Below are 18,534 nucleotides of genomic sequence, written 5' to 3'. Positions count from 1 at the left end.
TTATTGAGCTTAAGCCTAAACGTATTGAACAGTAGATATTACTTAAATGAAAAAATGTATTTACCATTTATAATTACAAGCACTAAAATAACAATCTAATTGTTATGTTGAGGAAAACATGATCTAAAACTGAAACTGAGGATGAACTCTCAGCCACCGCAGATGCACAGAAGACAGATCACCACATGAAACACTTTTAGTCCCTCCAGAGTTTTATTTTTCCTATAAAAACATGCAGTTTTGCCATAAAAGTTCATACGCAACTGACAAGCATATAACATTATGGGAAACAATATAAAAACAGTCAAGAGGAATGCATATATAGTCAAACTGATAAGGGAAGGTTCGGTCCAGTTCAGATTCTGCTCTCGGTAATTTATTTGCTCTCGGACAGAAACGACTTAGTTGCAGCAAATAATATCAGGTGAAACCACGGTGGAGGACGTGACCCAATATATTAATAACCATAGGATCTATGGAAATCACCGGCAACACTGACAACAAATGAAAGTAAAATGTTTTGATTGAATTAGAAACATTCTTACAGAGAGGAGGTGTCGTCTTATACCGGGTAACATTTCATAATTGGGACATATCCCTCCGAATGTCTCTCTACTTCTTGTTACTTCACCTGCAAAGATGGTGATAGAGGACCCCCCAGAAAAGATGAAGAAAAGGAGCTGAGTAAGAGAGTTTCCTTTGTGAAGAGATGGAAGGATGGGTGGAGGAGGGACGGTCAATGCAACTGCGAGGGAAGTTTGAGTTTACGCTGCATAAACTGGACTCCTAAAGAAAGAGACAAAATGTGGCTCAACAATAAAGAGAAGTTCCCACTAAATGAGCAGAAGGGGGAGCAAGTTGGTAAGATGTTTAGATGTCTAATGTTTGAAAAGTTGGGAGAGAAAGAGACGGGGGGGGGGGGGGGGGCTCAGTTGGAGGGAAGCAAAGTGCATAGCTCATTGAAATTCAGGGGACATGTTGGCTGCAGGTGGACCTATCTAATCACCACTTCTAGCTGACGGGCCCAGCCCCTCCTGCTCATGTAGGCACCTCCGCCCCCCCACAAAGACACTCAGTTCAACACAACCCGTTCCTTCGTGTGTGTGTGTGTGTGTGTGTGTGTGTGTGTGTGTGTGTGTGTGTGTGTGTGTGTGTGTGTGTGTGTGTGTGTGTGTGTGTGTGTGTGTGTGTGTGTGTGTGTGTGTGTGTGTGTGTGTGTGTGTGTGTGTGTGTGTATTGTGTAACTTGTACCTGTGCTAAGCAGGAGCTCGTGCTGTCATTCCACGAACAGCAGCTCTATAACTCCAGACGCTTCTGCAGTTGCTGCTTGCTGCTCATTGCCGGTACCCTCACTCATCCGCTGCATTCCCCCCTCCCCCCTGCTGTCTACTGACTCACCAGCATCACACTTCTGTTCTTGCATAACGCATGTAGCTTTTGCCCCCCCCCCACCTTCTTCTTTTGTTTGCCAATGTCTGAGCAGAGTCAAAATGCAGTGCCACATATTTCCACTAACAAAGATGGATCTGGGGTGTCTGTCAACTCTCAGATCTGTCTCTTTATGTTTCTCCTCTCTCACTTTCTGCTTCTCCCAAAAGCTTAATACAAGTAAGGTGGACAAAAAAAAAAAAAAGAGTCACCACCATTCACTCAAAAGAGTTTAAGCTCATGTGTATTTCCTGTGGCCGAAGCGGCCAGCTGGTTGGTCTGATATTTGCCTTTCCTTTGATTATACAGGCTTGTAGCGGCGCCAGTGCCCTGAAACACATTTTTCATCTGCCGAGACCACAGGCAGCTGGAACATCTCTCACACATATGCACAGAAATTAGCAGCTTCTGCACAAAGTGTTGCCTCAATCTTTTAAAGAAAACACAATGGGCACTGATGATCCCCAATCCCTGTTTATCCCCCAAAGAAATTTCTGGTTAAAGCCTTCTTAATCGCCTGTCACATTCGTTTCCTAGCTAGTCACAGCGGCTTTCTTCATCCCTTCGCCTCTTTGTCTGTCTCTTTATTGTTGTACAGATCCCTCCTCCGTTAGTTTCCCGTTAAAAGGGATTATAGCTGCCCCCTCCACTCATCTTAATTGTCATTCTTGACTTCCCAGAGTTGTCAGGTCCTGAGCCAGGCTATTGCTTATGTTGTCAGCCACCCCCCTTCAATCAGCTTCTTATTACTCTCTGGCTCATGTTAATTAAATACCGACATGAGTAAAGGAATCTCGCCTGCAACAACAACAACTACAGCTCTGCACTGCATGTGCAACCATTCTTTCACACTTGAGTGCACACATACTTTCAAAATAAAAGTTCCTCCCAGTGTTTTATTCTGCTGAAATGGACCTCAACCATTTTTGATCTCACACTGTATCAAAGCATGTGTGTACTTTTATTCACAACTGGATCGTTTAAACCAGAATTAGTCCACTGGTAACAGCTTCCACTCATATTTTTTTCATTCACTTCAACGCAGACCACAGACAGTCTTGAAGGCAGGTTCCACTTCCCTGAAAGGTCACTGACAACGCACAGCTGATGTTCAGTGAATTGAGCATTTAATGAAATTGACTCCTCGGTTTTTATGTGCTACTTGCAGGTGCAATAAGTTTCACTGTCCGTGATGGATTTAAACCTTTTGACTTGCATCTTTGAGGTTCTTGAGGCTGTAAATTGCTTCACGGGCTCTGAATAGCGTCTGGATCGTAGTAAATCAGAGCCGCTTATATTCCAAAATAAAAAGCTGAACTTCCTAGTTTTCTCATTTCAGCATAATATGCACGCCGCTGTTGTGCACTGACCAGTGCCCAGTGCTGCTGACGCTGTGAGCTCACACACTCCTAATTAGTTATCGGATTTCTAACCTGCAATAGTATGTTCAGATATATTGTGTTTGTGATAATATTTTGAAATTGGGATTGGCTGTTATGTATTGGTAACATGTGTTTTTGTTGTTTATTAACCCCCGTGGTCAGATAAATGCATGATTCACAGTCATATTGTACAGAAAAGAAGAGTTAGCACTACCTATTTTTATCCAAACTGCCAATGATGACAATGTATATGTTTTAAAGATGAAAGTGCCACCCAACATTTTTTTCACTTAATTAAGTATGTGGTTGTGGAAGTTCTCAGGTTGGGTAATGTATGTCCTGTAACATGGTAATAACATACTTCAAGGGTTACCAAATTAAATTTCTGTCCAAAATTACATAAATTACACAAAATTGCACAAATAAAAGCTGTTGGGGAGATCTCAGACACCCTGTGGAAGACAGAGAAGAAGCAGAAATGGATTTTTGTTTGTAGTATTTTTACCGAAGCATGTCACAGATATTACGTGACCTCATGACATTGTGTTAATTTGTTAAAAGCATTGGCACCTTTACAGTATTTATCTCTTCCATTCTGAACACACTCAGAAGACATGTGGACAGGCAAAGGCATGTGATCTGATACAACGACCGTATCTTGCTCAGTACAAAACGAGTTTATACTCGTACGTATTTGTCTCGCAAAGGAGCTGTAACTTGAAAACGATGCAGAGCATTCAGGATTTCTGCGCTGTAAAATAGCTTTAGCAGGTGCCGAGCACAGTTTTACTCTGACTCCAAGCCCTGAGAGATTCACATAACAGCACACTGCAGGGGCATTTTACACAACCAATAAGTTTTTCTGCACTCATGCTTGATAAACACATCAACAAGGAACAAGTTAAACAGACTCCAAAGTGCTTTTACTCACATTTAAAGTGCACCTTGCAATTTAACAGCCCTAATGACTTCAAGTCATTCAACTATGTTCCTATATAAAGGAACATATAGTAAGTATGTATATATACAGTGTGTGTGTGTGTGTGTATATATATATATATATATATATATATACATATATGTATGTATGTACTGTATGCATATATGTATACAAAGAAAGAGATGAACTGTTGAGAAAAAAAAACTAAAAGTTTGACAGTATTAAAGTATGTGAGAGCATCAAAGCTACAATGGATTTAACAATAAAACCTTTCACAGAGGTTTTGACACCGAACAGAATGAGAATGCAAATCCACATCCACGTGGCAAACAACAGCCTCATAGCTATGAGCCTGATGTGCAAGAGACTAGGAAAGAACACGAGTTAGGAGAAAAAGCATCGTTCAAAACGAGGAAGAACCACCACTCAGTTACCAGTGTTGGCTAACAATGGCTAATCTTGTTTATGCAGCATTGTCATGTTCGCCATCACATATCAGACTCTAACAGAACTAAAGGTGATGTTCTAATAGCCAAGAATTAAAAAGGACACAAGCACGCAGAACCTCATTTCAAAGATAGCCTGATCAATCATCTTATTATAAAGTGAGGCTACAAATTACAGCATCAGACACAAAAGCTCGGGCAGAAGATGGAATAAGGAGAAAACTTAGTATCTGAATATAGTACCTGGACAACAAACCCAACAGAAAACAGCTACATAGCTGTTCCATTGTATTGCTGTGGAAGCTTATTTCAGCCTTTTACTGTAGGTTCAGCTTGTTTTGTAGGACTTCACTGTGCACGCAGACAGCTCTGGCAGATTAAGAGGTCGGCTTCACTTCATTGCAACAAAAACTCAGCAGACAGGAACGCCACATAGCGTCTGATAATACAGACCCAAACTGGCAGGACGTGTCTTAGGACGTTGTGGAGGTATCGTTCATAAAAGCCATTGACAGGGGGGAATGAGAAAAGGGCAGATGAATGTTCTCCACGCAGATAATAGAGCGACAAGGCTGATGTGAAAGTTAACCACCGACTTAACATTACATCTGTTCCACACTGAGTATGGACCACCAAGATTAAACATCCTACAAAGTCAGGTATTTGGACAGTGACAGACTTTTTATGATTTTGTTTCCCCAAAAATGTGGTATTTACCATTTAGGAATTATAATAATTTAAACAGACAAGACACACCTGTGAATAATTATTGTAATGGTTATTAACAACTCTTATTTTGTCTCGTTGCTCTCGCTTCTCTTTCTCTCATAAGTGACTTGCCCCATGAACGAGGTGCTGACGGCTTCTACGGGTGTCATCATGAGTCAGTCGCCAGGAAATGGGTTTCCTCACTTTGAGTCCTGCTCCTGGGTCGTCAAAGTAGAGAGCGGCTACAACATCACCTTCACGATCGAGCACTTCCAGACCAGCCGTCAGTTTGATGAACTGGAAATCTTTGATGGTGGGTCAGCGCAGCTGGTAAGAGAGTGGACTTTGCATGCAAGGGGGGTTACATAAGGATTACTGTTACATTTCCATGAAGAAGTTGGGCAGGTGGGGTGCTGTCTGCTACCTGCTTTGTTCCGTGGTCATTTACAACATAAACCCCGTATACCTGAGGCTGAGCCGTCCGTAATTACGCTATCTGCCTCCACTTACAGAAATTCCCATAAAGACTCCCTTTCATGGTGTCGCAGCATCTGAAGTACAGCTAGCTCATACATTTGCATGAGATTAGAGGCACAGTCAGGAGCGCTACCATGCAGCTCAGAGGAAATGCTGTTTGCATACACTAATGATGCTGATTCCGGCTTTTCTCTTCTTTTTAATTCATCTGCAATTTGCCAACTTTAACGGTGCTGAGCCAGTTATGAAGGACGTGTGTGTGTCTGTGTGTTTACACGTGTGTGTGTGTATTTATGTATGTATATGTGTATATATATATATATATATATATATATATATATATATATATATATATATATATATATATATATATATATATATTCTCAACATGATGGAACTGTTACCACCGTATTCTTTCTAATTTCTTGATTCAGGTGCGTCCAGACAGAGCCCCCTCCTGATCACCCTCAGCGGTAACTATTCCAGCCCACTGAGCATCACCAGCTCCAGTAACAGAGTCTACCTGCACTGGTCCTTTGATCATACGACCAGCCACAAAGGTTTTCGCATCCGCTACTCAGGTGAGAAAGAACAAGCAATTAATCCAGATTTATTCACAACCCACTTCAACTATGATTGATTGATGGCATGATGATTATTATTATTATTTTGTTGTTGTTTTGAGACCTTGCGGAAAGGACAGTCTCATCAGTCGGATGTTCAATTAACGTTTTTTATTTATTTTTTCTACATGACCAACATCTGTGCCGCCAACTGTGGCTGAGACAGCTAGAAATATGACCCGTCTCTCTGAGAGCCTGATGGGAGCAGCAGGCATCTGCACCGCGTCTTGTTGCGTTGTTGACAACGCCTGAGAGTTAATAAATGCTGCTTCTTAGGCTCCTTTGTATTCCTCTGTTTTCTCCTGCTCCCACGAAGGATCTGTTGGTATAGGACACCTGTGCAACTCGCTGTGAATTATGACTATGTAAATATTTAAAAGGCTCCCTCCATTCGACATCAGCAGCACTCAGCCAGATTGACTAATTGTCCCTCATCTGTTTTTATTAGAGCGTTCTGTCTCCTGAGCTGGATAGTCTGTCATCTCTCTCCTGTGTCGTTTTTGTTTTTGCTTCTTGTCATGGCACAGATTGACAGACACACAGAGTGATCTTTGAGAACACACAAAATGCCATGATCTGTGTGGAATTTCCTGTCTGTCGTGCCTCGCAAGGACCATGCCAACGACACGGGAGCATTCAGCTATAAACCTCATCAAATCATCTTCTCTCTCCAAGGACAGGTTTTCCATTAACAGTTTGCAGGCATTTCCTCTCGTAACCCCCATCTCAGCTTATTACTCTCGTCCTCTGTGCATTTCTTCTCTCACTCTTTCATCTCTCCATTTAGATATATTCATCCTTTCCGTCACTTCGACAAACCGAGTCAGTCTGACTTCTTCCGCACAGTTTTTTGTCTTTCTCTTGTTGTTTGTCACCCGTTCCGTGTTAGTGACCAGCCCATAACGACGGAACTGTTCAGACATCATTAAAAAGAAGGCAAGCAGTAAACAGTTGCTGGAAAAAGACGAGAACGGAAAACAGGAAAGCACAGACACATCAGAGGGGTGAAAGATAGCGACTGACAGGAGACTGCCTTGCTGACGTACATGTGTCATGGATTTAAAGAGAGGGGCTTTTGGATGCTTTGAGGTCCATATGAAAAAGATTAATACGGATTCATCTTTTGTTGAATGCGAAAGCATCAAACATTTTAACTTTGTTGCTTAAAAGCTGCTGCAGCAAAGCCTGGAGAACATTTACTGTGGTTCTTCTATGAAATAGAGTATCTTTTGTTGTTAACTTCAGTATCAAAGTCTGCTTTATAGCATATTTGTCGGTGTAACAGACCGGTCCGTCTGCCACATCTGAACTGATGACCTAACAACAGCTTGTTAAGGCTGAATTGTTCCTAACCATCAATATTGCTTCAGGATAATAAAATGATGAAGTCCAATTCACTTCTCCAGTTAATGTGATTATATCCGGTGTTGTCTTTACAGGCTGCTGTTGATCATTCTCTGTTAGCTTTTGAATCCTTGTGTAGCCATTTCTGATGATAAATGATTATGGCTGCAAAAACTCTTAATCAAAAGCAGATTTATTTATTAGTATTACTTCATGTATTCATCACTTAGGATCCTCATCCATAGCTGCTGACAAACTCCCACTTGGCTTTGGAGAATAGGAAAACATTAGTTTCACTTAAAAACAGATTGCATTGTTCTTCTATTAATACAAGTCTTATTTTTCCTCTGCAGAAGGATAAGGGTGCTCTAGAGATCTGCGGCTCCTTGTCATTTCATGTGTATTAACCCTTCTCAACAGCAGCTTGCATCAGCTAGCATTATTGTTTTTCTTAGCTCTGTGTTTTTTTTCATAGACGTACTGTTTGTTTGTTATTTTGACAGCGGCCTACTGCAGCCCTCCGAACAACCCCGTCAATGGCACCGTGCACAGCCTGACTGGCACTAAGCTCGGCAGTACCTTGCGCTTCAGCTGTGACCAGGGCTTCCGGCTCATCGGCCAGACCAGCGCCACATGCACCCGCAGCGCTCAAGGGCTCCATCAGTGGAACGCGCCGGTGCCACTTTGCCAAGGTGAGATGCCAACATTTTCAAATCCTTTTTTTTTTCTCTCTCTTTTAAATCGACAAGAGATAAATCAGTTTGCAAAAAAAAACTGTCAAAGTGGGATCATTTTTAATCTCAATACCTATTATATTGAAGATATGAAGTCCCTATTGCACTTGAATCTGGTTCAACTTCAAAACTGTCTAAAGAACACAAAGAATATAAAAGTCGTGGTCTAATGAGCATAATGCAGTTATAAAACTTTTTTTTTAATAATGCATTTTTAAGTTCAATCAATCTGATTTAAATTGACTGAAAAAGTTTCACATATTCCTTTTGCTTTGTATCTGAGCATAATTTCAGCTGACAGTGTGTCACTATCAGCTTGTAGCCTACGGCATGCCTTAAGGAAGCTCACTTTATCACTTTTTTAAACCGTTTGAAGACTCAGTCTGAATTTAGTGGCACTTGGAGCACCTTGTAATGTTTCACTTTTTTGTGTGTGTGTGTGGGGGGGGGGGTGATAAATTACAACCCTGGTGCCAATGAAGTTTGAACGCTGTAAAATGTAAATAAAAACTTGCTGCAAAGATTCGCATTTATTTTGTTCCCGGTAAAACATACACAACATTTGAGATGTTGAAACTGATACATTTTGCCATTTCATGGAGAATATTAGCCTGTTTTGAGTTTAATGGCAGCAACTTGTCTCAAAAAAGTTGGAACGGGGCTCGGAACCGGCATTGATCAAAAAGCAACCGAATGAGCATTTGACAACTAATGAGGTTAATTGCAAAGTATTTTAAGATCCCACCATCTACAGTGCGCAGAATCATCAAAAGATTCAGGAATCTGGAGGAATTGTGGGTCAAAATCAGATGCTTGTGATCCTCAGGCCCTCAGCCGGCACTGCATTAAAAACAGGCACGATTGTCTGCTGGATATCGGTGCATGGGCTCAGGAACATTTGCAGAGATCTGTCTGTGAACAAAGTTTGCTGCGCCATCCACAGATGCAGCTCATGGATCTATGATGCAAAGATGGATCCATATGTGAACTTGATCCAGAAAAACTCTTGGTCTGAGACAAAACCAAGAACCTGTTATTAAATGAATCAACATTTGAAATCCTTTTCGGAAATCATAGCCAATCGCCCGCATCTCTGATAGTACGAGGTTGCATTAGTGACTGTGGTGTGAGCAGCTTACACATCTGGAACGGAAGCATCGATGCTGAAAAGAACATGGATAGAGGTTTTAGAGCAACAGAACATCCAAAGTCATCTCTTTCAGGGAAAGCCTTGCATATTTCAGCAAGACAACGCTAAGCCACACACTGCATCCATCACAACAGCATGGCTTTGCAGGAGAGGAGTCTGGGTGCTGAACTGGCCAGCTTGCAGTCCAACAGAAAATATTTGGCAAATCATGAAACAGAAATATGGGTCTATGAGATTTGCAAATCATTGTAATTTTATATATTTTTTTACATTTTGCAGTGTATCAACCTCATTGTGTGTGATTAGGTGTTTTTTTTTTAATCTATACTCAACATCAATGGAAACGTACCGGTACTGGATACAGTATATTATATGAAAGGGACTGATATTGTTTGGTATTAACCATTATTGCAGATCCTGACTATTAAGTGATCTGCAGCAAAAAGAGTCAACGCGGGTACTGAATCAAGTTTGCCACTTTATGAGCAAATTGCACCGTAAGTCCACCAATGGTATCCAGGAGTTGATCTTTAGGGCGTGGCTGTATGCCTATATCAGGAGTGGTTAAAAAAAACAACATAAAAAACACTAAATTATTCCCACGCGTTAGGTATGCCATGACTCACGTGACAAACCACGATGTGCTTTAGGCCTGCTGCAAGCTGGAGGTTTCAGGGATGTTGGCCACCAGCTGGGGTGTAACCACTCATGCGGCTGCACATCTGTGCACCCACATCTGGATGGAACACTTGCGAGACAGCTTCCGGACTCCAACGCAAACTGCTTGAGAAACTCTTGGGCTGCACAACCCTGGGGGGTTTTCATTGATGTTCGACTATTACAAAAATGATCAAATATCAGGACTCATAAAAAAAATAATTAATAAATAAATAAAATAAAACACTAATCACTGAATCTAAAGCTGTACTTCCATAGTTGAGTTATTACATGTTACCCATCTGATCTTGCGCCCCCTCCTTCCTGTCCAGTCCTGTCCTGTGGAATGCCGGTTCCTCCGGTCAACGGCAGCATCGTTGGCCAGGACTTCTCTCTCGGAGCCAGAGCCACCTATCAGTGCAATCCCGGGTTTCGGCTCGCCGGACCTGTCACCACCTCAGTCACCTGTCAAGACTCTGGGAGGTGGAGCTCCATCGAGGCCCCTCCCAGATGTGTCCGTGAGTATTTCTCTTATTGTTTGCTAAAGTTTAATTTAAGAAAAGATATTTGGATACTTACATGTAGTAATTATTGTGATTTTCTCACATGTTAGAAAATAAGTTGCAATTTAATTTGAAGGAATATTTACTTACTTAGATGTGATTCAGCTGTCATGGTCTCCCATCCGTGCCATCCATTTAAAACATCCAAAGTCACTTCCTCAATGTCTCTTGCGACAACTGCGTATCGCTTACAACATCAACATCCACAAGGATGAAAAAAGCTCACGGAGAAGTGAAGAGCAGTGGATGGAGGGGTGACAAAGTGACTCAAGCCAATGGAGTGAAGGAGTAAAAGACCAAACGAGACTGTTCTTGGATGTTTTAGCTGTAGAAGAACCAAAAAAAATAGAAATGAAAGAATTAAAAAAAAAACGAATCTCTGTACCTTGAAGGGGACGCAGTGTGCTAAAAAAGGAAACAGCTCATTTTGTGCTGCTTTAACATATTTAAACACAATCAAAATACAGTCGTACTGAGCCAAAAATATTGTGAGTTTGTCTTGTATCTGTTTTAAAGATGAAATTTGATCGCATCATTTGGAAGGTGAATGCATTTTGGTGCACAGCTAAAGTAAAATGTTTTTTCCCGTTTCTAACTTTTCCTGTTATTGTTTCTAAATCTATACATAATAATAAGACACACACCGATTTAAAAAAAAAAAAACAAAAAAAAACAGATGAGTTTTAAAATTTCACACATTTGAACTTTTCACCCTCCAGCGGTCACCTGTCCGGACATCGGCCACTCGGCCGTGGAACACGGGAGGTGGAGACTAATCTATGGCACTCAGAACCAGTACGATACCATGATGATGCTCGTGTGTGACCCGGGTTATTACTACAGAGGTCAGAGGATCATCAGCTGCCAGGCCAACGGCACCTGGAACTACCCGGATCCTCGCCCCGTCTGTGACAGTAAGTAGAATCTATTTTGACTTGAATTGATTTAGTCAGCTTATTTGTACTAAAATGACAGCCCTCTGAAAAACAAATACGCCATAGTCTGCGAACCTTTAGAGTCTAGACTCATCTAACAAAAGAAAGTGAATTCTAAGCTGCTGGATTATATTTGACAGTATGAGACATTTGTGTTTCAGTCATCTCCTGCGGGGACCTTGGGACACCACCAAATGGTAACAAGATTGGTACACTGACTGTGTTTGGAGCCACAGCCATTTTCTCCTGCAACACGGGATATACTTTGGTGGGCTCCAGGGTACGAGAGTGCATGTCTAATGGGCTTTGGAGTGGAACACAGGTCCAGTGTCTTGGTGAGATGTTCAGCACAAAAATACTATTCCAGCTTTGACTTTTAAGTCTATTTCTTGACCTAAAAACGTGTAAATGTGCTCTGACCCTTTCTCTCATCACATAGCCGGCCACTGCGGCACTCCTGAACCGATAGTGAACGGACAAATCGTCGGGGAGAATTATAACTACAGAGGTAGCGTCGTGTACCAGTGTAACCCGGGATTTCGTCTCATCGGGGTGTCGGTGCGAATCTGTGAACAGGATCACCGCTGGTCAGGACGAACTCCTGTCTGCGTCCGTAAGTGTTGAAGGGAAACGTTTATTGCCAAAGCTTTGGGTGATACTGTCATTTTGTAAAAGTGCAGATGCAAGTTAATTAAGCAGGTCACCCTTCTTGAAAGTAGTAGCAGTAGTTTTTATCAATAAAATGAGTGTAGATGTTTACTTCCTGCCCTGCGTGGGTCAGTTATTGTCAGTTAATTTACTTGTGACAAGGCTTCATCCTCCGGTGCTGACCAGAAACTAATTCCTAAAAATGAACACTTTTACAAACAGCTCTTTCAAATATTTTTGGGTCATATTTTCAAACTCTAGAGATCGCGATGAGTGGACCTGCACCTTTGGAGTTGGTATTGACATTGAAAGTCTATATTCCATCCTTTGTTTATTCATACAGTAGATCCTGTATGTCAAGACTGATGCTGCTATCACTGAAGTGCTTTACAAACATGTTGCAATGGCTTTCTCTCTTCTTTCACCCTCTCAGCCATCACATGCGGTCACCCTGGCAACCCTACCTTCGGCACGACCCAAGGAACCCAGTTCAACTTAAACGATGACGTGCGTTTTGTATGCAATACCGGATACGTTCTTCAGGGGGTTGTCAAGTCTGCTTGCCAGGCCAACGGGCAGTGGAGCAACCCCCTCCCCAAGTGTAAAAGTAAGTGTCAAAGATGCCCAATGCACAGGCTGTATGATTTCTGCAGAATTAGATGAGTAAATGTTAAAAAAGAAAAGCAAAAAAGTGAAGATTGGAGACATTTAAAGCCAAGTCAGCATAAATGAATATACACTAAGATTTTTGCATATCGTAAAAAAAAAAAGTGTAAGTCACAAATCAGCTAAACGTGAATGATTTACTAAAAGATAATGGCCACTGTAATCTGGTCTGAGACCCCGACTGACAGATCTCAGATCAGCATAATTGAACATCATAGCAGTTCATTTTTACCAGAAGGAAACTGCTAAGAAGTGAAATCAGAAGCACACTCTGCAGGTAATGAATATTTCAGTAACTTTCCCACTGTAGACTAACTAAACACCGATGTCAAATTCAGCTACGGAGCCGTGTGTTGACTCAGCGGTTAGCGGGGAAGGGGCCGAGTCAGCTGCGACAACAGTTCCTCCACTAGCACGGTCTGTGAAACTACCAGACTAGAACAAAAAAATGAGATCAGCGTTATTGATGTCGGCACCCCAGGTTCCGGATACGTTCTGCAGGGGGTTGTCAAGTCTACAGGCAGAACAGCGAGCCGCCCGAAAACGGCTAAACGCTTCTTAACAGCCGGCCGGTTCTTGACATGGTTAAAGATCTTGGGTGAATTTTGGTTTAATTAAATACCGAAATCACAATGTCAGACTGAAAGTCCTGAATAAAAAGCAGCTGAAAAACCACCTAACTTCACAATCCAGTCCGTCTCATGTCTGGCGCTGACAGTATAAAATGTTTCTATTCAAATCTCTGCATTTGCTTTCCTTTAACTCTGATTACTTTGCAAGCTAAGGAAACAGAAATATGCAAGAGAAAGAAAAAATATCCTAAACAAAGATGTACCATACCATCGCAACTGCCAAGTTGTTGTTTTGATATATCCTGCTTTGAGAGACGTCCTCATGCACTTGTAATTCAAAAGGCGAAGACAAGATTGTGCTCCTTTCCAAGTGCTGGCCCGTTGTAGCATCTTCTGCTTTTGTATTCGCTCTCGTTTGTTAGAGAAGGCTCTAAATTACTTGCTATATTGTGCAAAGCCATATCTTGGGTGACCACAGGTGACCCTAATCACAGAGAGTATGGAGATGAAGCACAAAGGCACCCTGGGGAGAAGGAGTTTAACTGACTCGTATTAGAGAAAATTAAAATTAAAAACCAAAGAGGAGCCTGGTTTATTTAATTATCACACTCTCAATCATGTGGTCTGTGGAGATTTCAAATATTTGCATTGGAGATGTCATTTCCTCTCAGTTTTAACTGCTTCTGTTATACCCTGGAGCTCACCTGCGTGTCAGGCAAACAAAGCTGGTTAATAACTATGCAGAAACGGCCAATGACAGTCCCGGGCCTCGAGGTTGAATGAAAGACAGCCGCCTGTGGAGACCTGCATCTGTAGTGTTGCTGCCGCTTCGAGTGACTGAGACACAGACTTTTAATTTGGCAGAGTGTTTTTTGTGACAGGCGAAGTGTCTCGGCAGTGACGGCAGCGTCGGAGACGCTTCCAGCCGAAGGCTGTGACAGGCATAGAAACGGGCGGCATGCAAGGCTGAGCCCAGTCAGCGACGGAACCGGCAACAGACTGACTTATGAGAAGAAGGATTTGCCATTTTTTGTTTTTAGACATTGCAAGTTATATTAAAAAAAAACACACACAAAAAAAGCTGTAAATTTGGCCTCTGCATGCATAAGCAGACAACAGACACGAGTCTTAAATCTCTCCACTCCAGCAGTGACATCATATTAACATCGGCCTTGTCTCGGCGTAGTTACTGACTCTCAGATGCTCGGATTTTATATAAGGGCTGCGCGCACGCGCGTCACGTGTGTGGGAGTGAATTCGAGCATCCGTCTAGATGGCCATTATCCACACCGTTGACGTGAAAACATAAGTAGCTTAGAAGTGTTTTTGTCAGTCAGATTTATTACATTAATTACAGCTGTCGCTGCACATTCGGTGAAGTGTCCGCCTCGCGCTCTCTCTCAAGAGTGGGGAAAAACCGCGCCGTGATGACATCTACTTCATCCATCTCACATTAGCGTTAACTACATTTAAGTATCAGCTTTTTTTTTTTTGCATTGGAGAGAAGAAAGGGGGCATTTGCTGAAGGCAGGAAACGAGGTCGGAGCGTTGAAGGAGTCAGTCAGACAAAGGTAATGAGACGGTCCAGATTTTGGCTCTAAAGTCTGCGAGCATCATCAATAATGGAGGGAGCATGAAAGCACCGCCAGTGCAGTCTGACTTCTACCCCTCTCTAATCACCAATTTAGGTCGCAGCAACACTCCTTTGACGACTCGTGTGTGTGTTTGCGTGTCTTTTAGTGTGAGAAGGTAAAAGGTACAGTTCTGAAAGAAAGCACTCACTCCGCAGACTTTACTTTACTTTTATCTTCACTTTTTGTTTGTCTTTCATCCCTTTCCCTCCTCTTCGTCCTCCCATCGGGCCACACACGGGCGCAGCGCGATGATGGTCATTTCCGGTGACCCTCACCGGCGCCTGTGTTCCCGGGCCGTCGTCCCGAGCTCGGAAGGTGTCTCGCATTTAAAACCAAATAGGGTTTTAAATGCTATTATGGAGTAAGTTGTAAATGATGGCGCCGCAGGTCAGCGCTGTGCTGGAAGGAACGCATTATAAAAGGTATTTGGGAGGTGATTTAGCAACGCTGGCCGGCGCGCGAGCATGGAAATGAGGACGCTTTTAAGCTCATTAGCATACACTGGGTTCATCTTGGCCAGACTGGCAAGTCAAACTGGGGCATAATTGCGGCGTGGGCACTCCTACACCGTTTTATAGAAACCATTAGCACTTTGGCAACGTTGAATAATATATATATATATATATATATATATATATATATATATATATATATATATATATATATATATATATATATATATATATATATATCGAAGATACGCCAGACTGAAACCAACACTTTTGGGATTGCTGAGAAAACATCTCATGGCATGTTTGAGACAAACACGATGGATCGGTGCTGATACCAGTCTTTGACTCTCACTCTTAGAATCCTAATATGTTTTTCTACCGTCAGGGCTCTTTTCTCACAGACTATGTACCACTCTTCTCCTTTCTGTCACCTGCCCCTCACTCATTCCACATTCCTCCCATCCCCGACTCTCTCCATTCGCTGCTAAACCGACGCAGTGCTTCTTTTTCTATGAGCTCTCCATCCATCACCACCTTTACGCCACGGCAGCCAGCAGGGGGCTGCGTCTAATGAAGCAAGTGTTTATTTCTGGAGTGTGCCTCCTGCTTTATTTGGGTTTGGTTGACTGGATAGAAGCTGGATTTGTGGAAGTGAACAGATGATATGACAGGTTCTTTTTGCTCTGCCTCTCTTTCCCTCGCCTGCTTTCCTCTTCCCAGTTGTGAACTGCACAGACCCCGGTCATGTAGAGAACAGCATCAGGCAGGTACTGCCCAGCGGGCCGCATCGCTACAGCTTCCAGACCACCGTGTCGTACCGCTGTAACCCGGGTTACTACCTGCTGGGCACCAGCTCCATCTCCTGCCAAGGGGACGGCACCTGGGATCGCTCCCTGCCCAAATGCCTGTGTAAGGAACCTCCGTGGCTGCTTAAAAGTGACGATGCTTCATAGATTTCATAGACCAGTGGTTCCCAACCTTTTTTCCTTGGAGCCCCCCTACTTGTGTCTAAGACCAGCCAGGCCCCCCCGACCCATACGTACTAGCACCAAAATAGTCTTTGGCCCAATCCCAATTCTCCTTCACTCGCCCTTCTTTTCTCCACTCGCACTTCTTTTCTTCCCTAAGCCCTAAAAAAGAAGGGGGAGATTTTAGGGCACTTGAGATCTAGGGCACTTGGCCCAGGTGCCTGTCCCAATTCTCCTACTCCCCCTCGTTTTCATCCCTAACCTGAACAGGAAGCTGAGAGCCAAAAGTTGTTTTAATTTCAGCTGTAGCGCTGTTAATATGGCACTTTATTAAGTTTTAATATTTTTTCAGGTATAATGGTAACCTTAAGATCCCCAACCTGGGCTCAGTTTATCCAAATAACGGCTGTTAAGAAATTTGACCCGATGTTTTCGGAGATGAGAAGAGCCGCCGCTCCCGGGGAGCAGCCTCAGCTCACAGCCCGAGAAGAGACGTGTCCGCCGGGTAAAGCTGCTGCGTCAGCCCCGGGAGAGAAACTCTCTCTGGGACGCAGCTCTGTTGAGAATCACGCCGGCTGAAATAAATCATTTAGGAATATGTTGGTTTAATAGATGAAATCTAACAGTTGTAGCTACGCCTGTTAAGAAATTTGCTCCGAAATTTAGAGATTTCTGTCTGCCGGGTCCGGAGCTTGGGTCCGCGTTAAATCGACGCAGAGCCTACGGCGTATGTTGCGTAACCTCCGCCGTAGGATCTGCGTTGTTGTAACGCGGAACCATAAATCCCTTTATTCTGGCGTGATCTTCCGCAACTTTATCTGAAAGTGTGTAAATTACCCAGATAACAGCTGGATTACTTTGTGGTTTCTGAAGACTATTATATCAGAAACATCCAAAACAAATCTGACGAGCCACAGGATTATTTCTCTCTATTTCTCTGAGACCAGTCTGCCTGTTTGCCTTCGGTCGGCGAGTCAAATCGACGCAGAGCCTCTTTTTTTCATACCCCCTCGCTCGCCAAGTCAGCATCTGAAATCCCTCGATTTGAAGGGGCTATTCTCAGCCCCTAGCCCTCGTTATGCCCCCTCCCCCTAGGTGAAAAGAGGAATTGGGACACCACTACCTTCACGGGAACGCGCAAAAGTTAGGGTTAGGGAAGAAAAGGAGGGCGAGGGGGAGTATTGGGACGCACCCTTAGATTGAAAAAATGAACATTAATTATGTTTTTTTGATACATTTCTCTTTGGTTTACTCTCTATACATATGACTTTGTTTTTCTCTAATGTCCCCAATGTATAAAATATGCACAAAACGACATAAAAATATTTCTGAAAAATGTCTCATTTAATATGAGACCAAATTTTTTTTAACATTTTTCATTAACAACCTGTCGGAGTAAATTAAATATTGAGTAATGATATGATAATAAGGAATGAAATCATTTCCTGTGTTTGTCACCAGTGTATAAAAAACCCAAATAATATTCAAGACATTCATAAATTATTCCTAACAATGTCTTATGAATGACTCATTCCCAAATATAAGTTTTACAACTGCATAATTTCAAAGCAGACAAAGTTTTGCGCCCCTCCAGAGATCTCTGGCGCCCTCCCAGGGGGGGCCCGGACCCCAGGTTGGGAACCACTGTCTTAGACAGTTAGCGTGTCCCCTTTAATGCTGTCAGTAAATAAAAAACAACAGCAAATAATCCTGTTCTAAGCAGCTGGGGAACGAAGGATGTGAGTCTAGTTTGGTTTGGACACAATGACCTTTACATGTAAAAACATTAACACTTGTCTTCTTATTTCTCCGGTGTGATTGAACAGTGGTGCTGTGTGACCGCCCCAGTGTGCCTCTCTACGCCCAGCTCTCAGGTGACCGCCGGACAGTGGGCTCAGTCATTCGCTACAGCTGCATGGGCCAGCGCACCGTCGTCGGCAACACCACGCGAATGTGCCAGCTGGACGGGCAGTGGAGCGGCTCGCCGCCACACTGCTCTGGTATGGAAAACTACACCCAGATCAACACGTCACTGACAGAGATGCTTTAGAGTGCTCAACCCAGCAACAGTGGGAGGAAATGATGGACATTCAAGGTCTTTAAACAACAAACAAAACAGATTTCAGTACGCAGGAATAGAATACTGATGCTGGAAAATATCAAGCTTTTCTATTCAGCCCCTCCTTTTCTTCCTGTTCCAAATACTT

At 42.8% G+C, this 18,534-nt stretch overlaps 1 protein-coding gene across 1 annotated transcript in view; it reads left to right on the top strand.

Annotated features, from left to right (window-relative positions):
* csmd2 (CUB and Sushi multiple domains 2) overlaps window positions 1–18,534 on the top strand; it is a 310,777-nt gene that overhangs the window by 266,297 nt on the left and 25,946 nt on the right. The window contains exons 48-57 of the mRNA XM_061740995.1: window positions 5,029–5,217; window positions 5,816–5,962; window positions 7,852–8,040; window positions 10,222–10,407; window positions 11,172–11,366; window positions 11,549–11,722; window positions 11,827–12,000; window positions 12,469–12,642; window positions 16,080–16,268; window positions 18,154–18,327. Of these exons, the coding sequence (XP_061596979.1) occupies window positions 5,029–5,217; window positions 5,816–5,962; window positions 7,852–8,040; window positions 10,222–10,407; window positions 11,172–11,366; window positions 11,549–11,722; window positions 11,827–12,000; window positions 12,469–12,642; window positions 16,080–16,268; window positions 18,154–18,327 (1,791 nt within the window). The remainder of the gene's footprint in view (window positions 1–5,028; window positions 5,218–5,815; window positions 5,963–7,851; window positions 8,041–10,221; window positions 10,408–11,171; window positions 11,367–11,548; window positions 11,723–11,826; window positions 12,001–12,468; window positions 12,643–16,079; window positions 16,269–18,153; window positions 18,328–18,534) is intronic.

This window comes from Cololabis saira, chromosome 15, assembly GCF_033807715.1.
Source record: "Cololabis saira isolate AMF1-May2022 chromosome 15, fColSai1.1, whole genome shotgun sequence".
In the NCBI taxonomy this organism is placed as follows: Eukaryota; Metazoa; Chordata; class Actinopteri; order Beloniformes; family Belonidae; genus Cololabis; species Cololabis saira.
This window is presented reverse-complemented; position numbering and strand designations above follow the sequence as displayed.